A 12,187-nucleotide genomic window follows, 5' to 3' on the forward strand; every position below is an offset into this window, starting at 1 on the left:
TATCGAAATAGAACTCGATGTCGCGTATTACAGCTAACGCTACAAACGCTCGCTCCTACGTCGTTTACATAGTGCTTCATATACATATTCTATACGGCATTTTTCAACGTGTTTCGGAATTTGTACAAACAAACGTTGAATTTCTAAAGAAAAAAGCAATAAGGGAAAAGGGTCGTAGTACCTCCGGCAAGTCGGTTTCCAACTGCAGCTCGGATAATTTTCCTAATGAGTTTCAACATGCCAATGATACTCAAGGGTTCAACACTGGCAATTTTCTTTTCTCAATCCGGACCTGACGACATAAAACGCTTGAAATCTCGCAAGATAAAATACCAGAGCACAGCAATTAGCGAAAATCAACGTGCATTACGTTACATAACAATACGAAACTTCTGTCGTGTGAAATCACGCTAAAAAGTACTTGTACTTTGACGCGTAGCCTGTGCAATTTTTAAGCAATTCCTGCACCTCTGAATCTTATCCGCTACTGGAACACACAACGAAACATGGAAAGATATTCTTGGCAAATGTTCGCTTAAAAAAGTAATTAAATTTGCGAACAAAGATCGGGCGATAAGAACCGAATCACAGTCACGCACTGCTTTAACACCGGCTTTGCGGAAAAAAAGGTCGACGTGATAAAAACCACCCACGTCCGTCACAGCCATTCACCTTACTCGATGAATTTACATAGTTCGTCAGAGTTTGCGAATGACTCGATATACTAGGCCATTATCGTGGCAAAAATTACGAAGGAAAATTAGTCGGTAAATCGAATCTTTCGAATCGATGAGCTCGGAGCAATGGCACGATGTTTGGATAAGAACGAGATAAAATATGGAGCAAGAGAGGATATAAAACCGTGTAAAAATGGAGATCGATGGAAAGCACTTTCAAGACGAATGCTATAATTGGTCGTGCGATTTTCCACTTTCGACCTTGAAAGGTGCATCATAGAGAAAAGTAGGAGTACTCGAACGAACGTACCGGTAATTGGCGGATTGGTAATCGAATATGCATCTGGAGGATGTTCCATGGCCCATGAACTTCTTAAAACATGGTAAATGCGTTTCTTCCTGAATAAGAGTAATTACGGCTGATATTTGGCATGACAGGAGGACTGTACGCTGCACGCGATGACTCGCCATTTAATTTCCTCCGAAAAACGTCACGTTCGCGTTAACGCAAAGATGTTATCTGTAAGTCGCAAGGTAAAACTATTCGGGACGAAATGTATGCGACTCTATCCACCCTTAGCCATTCCCTCCTGTGAAAACGCGCTTCCGCTCCTCCGATTCTCCATTAAATTTCCTCGTAAAATTAGCCGGTATAGATGAGTTGATAGTCGCGAACCGGCATTTATAACGGCAAAATTCAGTTCCGTAAATTAAGAAGACTCGTGATAATGGCCGGACGCTGCCAATTAGCCGTTCCAGCGGCTAGGAAATCGTTCCAACCCCAAATGGAAGGGCAAAAGTGTGCGTGGGATTCGCAGCGTTCGTACAGGATAATCTAATCGTCCGATGCTACGGAACTGCGAGGAAGGACAAGCAAATTGTTCCTGGAAAATCCTCTAGAGTTCGCAGTTTTTTGTCGCCGCCTTCCAGACTCATTATCCTTTCGTAAGCGTGTATTTTAATCCGATATCCGACCACCGCGGAACAGAGAAGGTCACCTCGAGGAAACGCCATCGTCTATCTAATGCTCTGCTTTTCGATCGGATAAAAGCCGGTTCGAATAAAAAAAAAAAAATAAGAACGCGAACGCAGCCGATATCTATCGGAGAACGTCAACCAGTCGATCGATACAGTTTCTTCGCGTGTTTCGATCTTCGTTCCATCGCGCGATTGCTCTAGGCCAGATCGCGATCTGGATTTTTTCGCCTAGTTCGTTTGTAAAAAGAAACACAGTCCATTGGGTCGTTCGGACAAAAGCGAAGAAGCAAAGGCAGTGACAACAGGATGGGATGATACATGCGTGCAAACCGAAGCTGCTCACGCCTCGGTACGCACAGTGATAGGCGTTTTGTAGGGAATCACATGGTTGGTTCGAAGAGGATGGCTCTGCCAGAGCTGGGACTATAATTCTGCGTTATCGGCGAGTTCACGGACCAACGCATCCCTTCCTGGAAGAGTAACTGATCCTACTTCGCTGTTCCCGTCCCGTTGCCCGGTCACTTGCTACAGCACTTTAGAAAATCATGCGTTTCACGAGGGTATTTCTTTTTCACGATATTCCAGTCCTCTATTAGACGAACGATCGTCAAGACGTTCTTTCATACCGTTCAACCGCAAATAGTTGTTTCAGCGTTTCGCGAATCTCCACCGCTATTTCTGTCCGTGATTCTGTGTCAGAAAAGGGCGTCGTCGAGCGACCGTTTATCGTTTAACAGGAATTGGCGTTCCATGAACGAGTGGAAAGACGAAGTCGGCGATCGAAAGTGACGCGGATCGACACGACCAAACAATCGCCAGTTAGAAATAATTTAAGGATCGTTATGGGGTAAACGAGGCTGCGGGTCGGCGAAGCGTCCCCGTCAGCGAGATCGTCCGTATCAATTCGGTCTACCCTCGCGTTCCGCACCGACCTTAATTTCAGCCTGCCAACGTCAAGCTCGTTCGAAAAACCTTGTCGGTAGTCGGTACGATCAGATACTTGGCTATATGTAACCAGCTAGCGAAGGTATTTGACCAAGCGTGTCCAGTTCTCCGGCGAATCGGGGATGAGCCAGGACGCGACGATGCCTACGCTTCGGTATCGCCGATGTATCGTCTATCAGGCTAGGTTCACGCGCGATTGCCTCGAGGGGCAATGGCGAGTGATGAATTGGTGATTAAGATGAGCCGTACTCCGTGAACGCGCATCCTCGTTGCGTCCTCGAACAATCGACGCGTATCGACCCGCCGTTTCGCTTCCGCGCCCCGAACTTTTCCTTCTGCGATTAATCGTCTCGTTTCAAATCCGCGCGCTCTGTACTCTCGTTTACCTGCTCGCAAATTCGAAAAAAAATACGAAGACGATCGTAACGATTCCAACAACGTCTTGGAGGAGCGAACGAGCGAGAGAGATTATCGATCTAGCAAGTATAGAAGCACGATAACGGCAAAGTTTCTCGGCAAATTGGAAGAGCCCTGCGGTAATCGCGCGAAATTGCAAGGCATCATCCCTGGCGAGACTCCGTCGCACCTATATTCACAGTTTCCAGTCAGAGTGTACCTGTACGTGGATCCGAGCGTCGAGTTTATATCCGAGAAATGGCACTGGTGAAGTTTCGCGCACAGGTCGGTCTGCGCTCGATCTAGGGGCTGACTTGGTTCTTGGTTCAGTGCCACGTATCGGCATGCAAACGAGGGACGAAACGTTTCGAATAGTTCTAACTTACTGATGCCGAAGATGGGAAAGGTCGGGGCAAGGCGGCGTTCCGCTTCCTCCGACCGCCAAGATCGTTCGACGCTCTGCTTTCGTAATTACGTCTTCGTCGTTCGACAAACGCCTTGTCGTTGAATCGTGCAGAAATATCGGTTTGATATGAAATCTCGGACAATACGCAGCTCGTTAGTTCCCTCCTTGTTTCCTGAACAAAAGACGCTGAATTAATTCCCCGGATGAAATATTACATAATTCAAGGACGAATGCTCGAACGTTCCATAAGACACACCCACTTTCCCATTTTTCTTCCGGTCGAATGGAAATTTCGACAAAATTTCGCTCGTCGTTTGATCCATCCGCGACAAAGAAATTAACGATCGCGCGGTAGTTTGATAAGAAATAGAACAGTTTTCGTTCGTGAAAAACCACTCTTTTTACGATATACGATGGAAAATACCACGGTGAAATTTATACTCGGAGATCGCCGCGAAAGTATTAACGAGCCGGACGAGTTTTGGCACGACGAAGAAAGGAAAGCGTAACTTACGAACGAGAGAAAAGCTCGTCTCGCGGCGAGAACGCTGTCTGAAAAAAACTAGCGAGAATTGAAGGTGACCATCGCCGAAAAAGATTTCCACTTGTTTTGCGCGAACTTCCTGGAAACTCACGCCTACATATTCTTCCTTTGTTCCTCTTTGCGGAGGAAAAAGTAGAAGAGAATAATTAATTGTCAGGCGTTCTCTCGGCTGCGTACCATGAGTGGCGGCGACCTGACGATTTTGTAACCCGAGGTGTGAAACAATCAAAGTTGAAAGAAAATGTATATGTGGACGTAACGATGGTCGCATCGATGATGCGCCATATATGCGCAAGAAGCGAAACTAATTTCCGCGATAAAGTTACGCGACGAACAGACAAAGAAGGTAATGAAGTAAATGATAAGAGGAAGAGAAAAGTAGGAGCGAGCCAAGGAGCTAGGAAAATTGCTATAATCAACCTAGCGATGAAGTAACAATTACTTACACGTCACACCGTCTTTAAGAGTCAAAGGGATCCACCGTGTTCCGTCGAAGACGACAGTGTGTTCGGGACGAAAGCTGGCAGCGAGATTGAGTCGCATCCCACTGTCGCTGGATGAAAAGCGACGAGCAAAGAGAAGGTAGAAACGATCTCGAAACTGAAGAGGAAACCGGCCGAAGCTTGACGGGTGCTGCAATTTCATCGATGCTTTCGAGGCTGAGAAGTCGCCAAGTTTGCAGGCGATTCCAATTAACCAGCCACGCTTTCCACTCCGACCTACCCACAAACCGTACCTCGTCCTTTCTTTCACTTAACGAGATCGACTAGACCGTCTTCGATGGACAAGAAGGCTGTCTTGGTTCGCGCGCAACGTTCTTCTATGAAAAGTAAATTCCATAAATTTTCAAAGCAAAGATACGGAACGTCCTAGTGTCCCTTTGCACAGAAAGCACGTATCTGAAGAAGCTCGAACGGTAGCGATATCAAAATACTATTTCTTCGACCTCTATTTGGAAAACAAATATTTCACATCGACTCTCGTACGCATCTCTATGCATTCCTAGGAGAGGATCAGACCCTTTATTCCAAGTTTTAGGTTAGCCCAACTCTTTGGGATTCGTTCTTTCCCGTGGAAAGTTGCAGATCCATCGGCAGCCCCCAGCTCGTCCGAATCGAACGATCTGCGAGATCCCACGAAGCAGACTCGATCTCTCGTTTCCTTTATCTTCCGGATACCTGGAGGCGAACGGACGCGGTGCTCCCTTCCACGAAACGAGGAATGAGATGAGACGGACGACGAGGAACGTGACGTTTCAGTCTCCTGGAGAATTTTAATTTCATTTCTTATCCGTGCGAGTAAAGGAAGAAGGAGATCCGGAGAACGAAAGGAAGAAGGAGATTTAGATGGAGAGTCAACTGAGCCCGTTTGTCTCGACGTGACGAGAATGGATTTTCACGGACGAGACTGAGCAAAGATGATTACACCCTCGCAAGGGGTGTCCAACAATCCGACGCTTTCTCACGCATCTTCGCTCTTCCTTCGCCACCTATAGATTCCTACTTTCGCGAGCCGTCTCCTGCTGCAGATTACGACTGGTCCATCAATTTCTTGGAATTTTTCAGCCAACTTCCTCTTAAGACGGCATTCCATATTTTTTGAAACATGGATAACCAAAGATATCTAAGAAACGCGTGCGACCCACAAATTGGCCAAGTGACATAAAAATAGCTACACGTGGTCCATGAGATCTTTTGGTTTCGCGGGAAATTTTTATCGTTGCGGAACATGTTGCCGAGAACAAAGAGCCACCCGCCTATTTATAACGCTCCTTCCTTCTTCTCCTGTTTCGGTGTGGGTTAAGCCGTTATTTTATTTCTCTATAATTCAAGCTTTTCCGCTGTATCTGCAACGGCCGAACGAGTTACACGGTATTGTTATGTGTATCACAAAGACTGTATTATCGCTTCTTTAATTCGTTTAACTAATGAAAATTAGATAAACTTTTATTCAAATATCAGACGTTTCACGACGAGACAAATTCTTCGCAATTGAGGTACCGCTGATGTTTAGTAAATCGAGTTTCCTCGTTCGGGACGTTATCGGAAGTTGACAACGAGAAACTAAACAATCGAAAGTATTCGCGAGAATGCAAGAATTACGGTTAAATTATAGGAAATGTTTGAAATTAATTGGCGACTAATTAATAAAAAGCATGGCAGGACGTCGAGCAACAAAAACAAGGATGGGCTGCTCCCATCGAAAGGAAAGGAAACAACCACGGCGGGTGAATGAAACGAGAGTAATGCAACCAATTAGTATGAATTAACATCAAGCCGCTAGAAACGGAGGTGGAGTGAAAAGAGGAAGGGTGCAAGTTGCATTCTCTCATCCCTTCGCTTCCGTCGGTAAAATAATTACCGAGCGTTTCTTCACCCTCGCCTCAGCCTCCAGCGGCACCACCACCATCATACACCGATGCTCTGCACTCCTCCTCTTTTCCTGTGATCGCGCTACTCTTCCTCGGTTAAATGATTTCCGTGAACTTTCTGTCGGTGGTAGATACTAGCCTCAACGTTGCTCTGGCCGCTAGTTCATCGTTGCTACTCTCGATGCTGCTCAAGAAGCTAAAGTAACCCTGACGAACAGTTTGAACAAGCGAACGTACACCGGCATTACCGTATTCTAGACACGAAGACCGTAGGAACGAACCCGGCCAGAGAACCTCTCGAAGTCGCGTTCCTGTGAAGCGACTAATTTGTTTCCCTCCCGAAGAACGATGTACGGCTAATCCGACCGGCGAGTAATCGCGAAGAAATGATAAGTAATGAGCAAATTTGTTTCGCCAGAGTTGAACATTTGCTCACGATTGATCACCTTTATTTATCAATTCCCCACCCACGACACACCTCTTCCGTGAACGATTTCTCAGCTTAATTGGCCCGGTTCTCGAGAAAAACGAAACAAACGTCGCAATTTATGAAGCGTGTCGATCAGTCTAATGCTGTCAAACAATATTTTGCATTCAACGAGAAACCTTGAATTTCCAAGCGGTTTGGTTGCAACTGTTAACGCAATTACCAACGAGTCGCGTCAAAGCGCGACTGTTTGTCGGCGTGGACGTGAGAAATAGGGAAAAGCAGGTGCAAAGGGAAACCAGGAATGCTCTGTTCAACTAGCATCTCGCCAAGGCAAGGTAATTTGTTTCCTTAGAAGGAACGATATACCGCTCTAATCCGTTTCACAACGGGCTAAATTATTGACTCTAATAAATATAGCTCGCTCTGATGCTAATTCTTGTAAAGAAGATGCACCAGACGAACCTACCAACGATAATAATGTTCTCGAATTAAAACGCTAGCTCGATCACGAACAAGTCAACGGCAACAGAATGAATAAAAGATAGAGGGCTAAGTTACCGATTACTCTATTAACGATTAATCTGTACAATACCGGCACATATTTAATTTAGCAAGGCTTGCAAAGCGAACACGACGCGAACATATCGTACCACGCTACGAATTTATATTAGAAATATATCAGAAAATAGAAAAGAGAGAAGAATTAACATCTGGAATATTTAAAATAGATAGGATACCCTTGCGAGGAAATAAAGAGTCATAAATCGCGTATATTCTCTACCGAGGAGATAATTCGGATTTACAAATTGATAACCACCCTGTAAATCTAAATTTTAAGCATATTTACTGAAAATTTAGCTTGTATAATGTAATTAATATAAGCGATAAAGTTATTCGACTCGATGATTCTCCATATGTTTTGAATACACGTGCGCATTTGCACAAAACGTGTACACACACTATCGCGGACCGTAAATCGACAAACGAAACGAACGAACGGATATTTTAACAAAAATATCGCGGAATAATTCGGAACGACACGACGTGCTGATTGAACACACCTATTTGTTCGCGTACCTTCGACTGGTTATTAACCGCAACCCGCTGATATGCTATCGTTGCAAATTAAACTGATCGGGTGTGCTATCTCGAAAAACCGTTATTAAACCATCGAGTCACGATAGTTTGCGTAAAGCCAATTATGTACTCATCGCAACCGTTTTCATTCCCTTTCCTGCGGATAACGAGAACATTTTGAACAGCGCAACACTGATCCCGTATCTTTTTTCCCACGATTTCGCGTGTAATTTCAACTGGATCGTAATCACATCCGAAACACGATGTCGTTCAAGCTATCGTTGCCTGCGTAAATTGCATCGAACCAATCAAGCGGACAATCCAACTGCTTGCAGACAATCCGAAAAATCCTATGGACAGAGAACTGAATAATAAGAGGATTCGTTTACGACAGCTCGTAAAGCATGACGAACGTTACCAGCTGCGGACCTCGTAAATATCAGTCAGCGTTGCCCCGCCTCATGAATTTATGGACTGGCCCGCAATATCGCTGATAAGAATCGGCAAGTGTCCAGTTGTCGCAACGTACATTTCTTATACCATCTACAAATGCCGTATAATCAGACAAATCAAGAAGCAATATCCAACCACGTGAAAGTCAAACAATTTTATTATCGTCGATTCAAAACGACCCAAACTTTTGCCTTTTAAAAGATACGTGTATGCAAATTTATTCTAATACCTCGCAGATGAAAAATATTGTTTGGCGAGGTTACTCTTTGCCGTTGTGACTCTTTCCTTCGCATGCGATGTAGACGCCTCGATCAACCGAATCGTTTTTACTGTAATTATGACAAAACGTTGGCAAATAAACGAAAGGGTAATTAGGAAAAGAGCGTGTGATGTAGGAGAAACATAAGTATGTACCTGTAATGACCGAAAGTATAAAACCACCTAAACATTTTTTCAATATCGGTGTTCGAGCTTCCGCGTTTTTTAGATTTTATCAAATTTCCTTTATATCTTTCCGTCCCTTTTGCCTGCGACATTAACGTCGGATCTGCAGTAACCGTAATGGAAGAAATTTTTGGTGAAATTGTCATGTATTTCCAAAACTTATTGCCAAACGGAGTATTTTTGTAGATCGAAGGTTCCTTGATCTTATTAGAGGAAACAGTAGAATTCGTGGAATTCCATGGAACCTTCTCAAAGACTTGGGATACACCGCCAGTCCGATTATTCGGACGACTTTGATTAAATCTTTCGGTCGGGTTAGTAGAAATTTTATCTGAATAAACGGTGACTTTATAATCGTTCTGAGTACCATGCTTTTTCACACCATTAGTCTGCGTGACGCTAAATATAGTAGGGGCAATTAATTCCGCCGTTCTTTCTTTCTCGACACTCGTCGCTATTAATTTTTGATAACTAGAAGAAGTCATCGTTTCCGAAATACGAGCAGTAACAGCGTTCGAGCCAGTTATAATTGGTTTAGTTTCGTTGCTAAATTCTGTTGTTGAGAAATTAATATTTTTATCAGCGTCAGAATCGTCTCTCGTAAAAATATTCGTGCCATTTTTATTCCTAGTGAAATTATTCGCGGTGTTAATCGTAACGGATTCATTCGCGCTCAAAGTCGATATCTCTGTGTATTTCCGTTTGTCAGTGGTTCTTTCTGAAAAATTTGTAATATTTACGAAAGCGGTTACCGTCCTTTTTTCGTCGATTTGCTCGCTTATCGAGCGATGCTTTAAAGGAATATTATGCATTGTATGAAAATCGCCGGTTTTGCCTTCGCTCGTCACATCCGAACTAGTAAGTGCGATTCGTTCAATTTCAATCGTGCTACTGGATTCATCGTTGTTAAGAAAAGTACTCGTAGCAAAATTCGCCGAGGTTTTATTTATTTTTCTTGAATTAGCGATCGAGTTATCGAGTTTCTTCGTTTCCTCCTTCGAATTAGTGCTCGTGGTGCTTTCGTGTACAGACGTCGCGGTTGGACTATCAAAATATTCGATCGAATGAGATACAAAGATCAAGCTTGTGAAGAAGTCTTTATCGTTGATAGTTAGAGTTTTCGTTACCAACCTGCTTATATTCCAAAATCCAGATTGCATAACATCGAAACGTTCTTCCATTCGGAAATAAGCGATCACTAAAATTCTGATAAGACGATCCAGTTTCTTTAAGAGAATTGATTCCTTCGGTTGCGCTCTTTGCAGAAGCAACAGCCTTGCCCAGTCTGATTTCAAAGCACCGAAGGGCAAAGCTGTGACCGGGCATTTGAACCCGCCGATCATCATATTGATCGTCGGCACATTCTCGAAATTGAGATTCGACAAGTAATCCTCAATATCACCGACATCGAATTTCAAACAATCATCCGACGGCACGTATGAACTTGCTTCTGTGGGGAAATGCTCTTTTTCAATTTTGCTTTGCATCAATTCGCTACGCATCAACATATACATATATACATATATATTAAAGTTGCTTATATATATATATATATATATATATATATATATCAAAGAAAATAACACTTACTGGAAAAAGTGGCAAGGAAAGCGGCTAATAAATAGAGAAACACACGCGGAACTGCCACTTGCGACATGACTGCTGCGCTAACTGAGGCCACGTATATTCTATTTCGTTGGAATCGGCACATTCTGTACGTGGATGTTTGCGAATTTGTTCAACACGCGACAGTTCAAACAGGAGCCCGTACAATCAAAATTTCAAAAATAAAAATCGAGTTGGTTCCTACTTTATTTTCGATCGATTTACTAATGCTTACGCATATGTTTCCTTTCAATATATAAAAATTATAATTACAGGTATATATATATCTGTACACATATTCATAAAAGTCGCAGAAGCAGCGTTTCTTCGCAGCAGGTACAATTTATGACTGGTCTGGCAAGTTCGCCCGACGAACGGACGAGGAAAGAAGGATTTTCGAACCATTTTATATTGTACTTTCGAAGAAGAAACAAATCTACACTGTAAACAGTGCACGCTATGATATATGAAACAATTCAAGTCCACGGATCCATTTGTCATCTTTCTTGGCGCACGCACGTTTCACGAGACAAGCGGGAGCTGTTTTCAAGTTGTGCAATCATACAGTGTAAGAAAAATACAGAGAGGATGTGGTTGAATTTGTTGGTGTAAATTCTTACGATACGGATAAGCCATATATGTACAAGTTTTCTCCTGGCCACAGTAAAGAAGTTCATTAAGAAATAGTGACGTTAAAATTATATTTCTTTCGCAGTGCATGCACCAGTATGCAAAGCAAATACGCAAATCTCGATTTACAATGCAACAAGTCACCGTATAGTGTTTCTTGTCATTCTTATCTTTATTATCATCATCATTGTTATCACCATTAATACTAATGTTAATATTCTTTATCGTTATCATTATCATTATCATCCTGGATGTTATTACTATCGTTACTATTATACATAATATGTTGCTCCACAAATATACTCGCGCGCTTAATTATTTATACGTCTCTAAATTTGTATCATTTTTTCTATTTGTTGGTTGTTGGTTGAAACCCTGAGACTATGATTCTACCGCCACGGCGAATCCATAAACATGACAGAGAGAAAATACCTGTAAAATCCACCGTCCGCTGTGTATAAAACAACGGCAAAACACACTCCACAGGATCAATCAAATCGTTTGATAGTTGATATCTTTAAATATCAAGCTGATCATGATTCATTACGATGGATTACGCCTCTCCTTAACTATTTATAAATTCAAAAATATTTCGATCATCGTATTAACTGCGATAGAATCTTAGAAACCAAAGAGCTAAATGAATCTGCCAAGACAACTTTAAGATTTTTGGAAATTCATCCACTTGAATGTTTGTGTCTCTTGGAAGAAACGTGACATATTAAGAAAAAACTTAAGAAATGGATCATGAATTTGATGGCACGTGAAAATTCTACATTTGTATCGAAACATAAAGTAACACGCAAGTACGCGGTATATAAAAAAAAACCTATGGACAGCGTGATTGAAAAACAAAATATTAGCACATTTAACAGGAATGGAACTGAAATATGTTTAAATCACGAAACCTAATCGACTTTAATGATATATGACTCTAATACCCCCTATTATGGACGGTATATATAGATACTATTATTATCTGGAACCAAACATTGGTATTAGACAACTTTCTTTGAAATGGACAACGTTCGATGCTATCAACATACAACAAATGCCATTAAAACGTCGACTATTGATTCCCTGACGAATATTTGCATAAACTACAAGTAGTTTGACAAACCATTTCCAACACATGTCAGAATATCCGGCCCAAATTATTAACCAATAAACGATCAATGTTTGATCCTCTTCCAAAATTTACGACCATGAAGGCAGTATAACAAATAACGTG

The 12,187-nt window shown here is 42.4% G+C and overlaps 1 protein-coding gene across 4 annotated transcripts; it reads right to left on the reverse strand.

The window, feature by feature from the left end:
* Positions 1-3,457: 3,457 nt before the first annotated feature.
* Positions 3,458-10,678, reverse strand: LOC117231038. Of its 4 annotated transcripts, XR_004492899.1 has the most exons (6): positions 10,312-10,678; positions 9,853-10,171; positions 8,692-9,765; positions 8,507-8,606; positions 8,254-8,367; positions 7,575-8,174 (listed from the first exon to the last, which is right to left on the reverse strand). XR_004492899.1 is itself a non-coding variant. In XM_033489082.1 (5 exons), the coding sequence occupies exons 1-4, from the start codon at positions 10,430-10,432 to the stop codon at positions 8,537-8,539; spliced, it is 1,584 nt and encodes a 527-aa protein (XP_033344973.1). In that variant the 5' UTR covers positions 10,433-10,678; the 3' UTR covers positions 3,458-3,574; positions 8,507-8,536. The 4 variants fall into 4 exon arrangements, 3 of the variants coding, with proteins under 3 accessions (XP_033344973.1, XP_033344972.1, XP_033344971.1); XM_033489082.1 differs by lacking the exons at positions 7,575-8,174; positions 8,254-8,367 and adding an exon at positions 3,458-3,574; XM_033489081.1 differs by having other exon boundaries at positions 7,575-8,367.
* Positions 10,679-12,187: the final 1,509 nt, after the last annotated feature.

The sequence above is a fragment of the Bombus vosnesenskii genome, unplaced genomic scaffold, assembly GCF_011952255.1.
Source record: "Bombus vosnesenskii isolate JDL3184/JDL3185 unplaced genomic scaffold, Bvos_JDL3184-5_v1.1 scf7180000013270, whole genome shotgun sequence".
NCBI lineage: Eukaryota > Metazoa > Arthropoda > Insecta > Hymenoptera > Apidae > Bombus > Bombus vosnesenskii.

What these genes read in the sequence shown, in the direction of transcription:
- LOC117231038 (XM_033489082.1), bottom strand. Translation starts at nt 10,432, where the DNA reads ATGTGCCGATTCCAACGAAATAGAATATACGTGGCCTCAGTTAGCGCA. An exon ending in TTTCCTTGCCACTTTTTCCA is followed by an intron (nt 10,172 to 10,311) that starts GTAAGTGTTATT and finishes ATTTCCCCACAG; the next exon opens with AAGCAAGTTCATACGTGCCG. An exon ending in GGATTTTGGAATATAAGCAG is followed by an intron (nt 9,766 to 9,852) that starts GTTGGTAACGAA and finishes ATATTTTGATAG; the next exon opens with TCCAACCGCGACGTCTGTAC.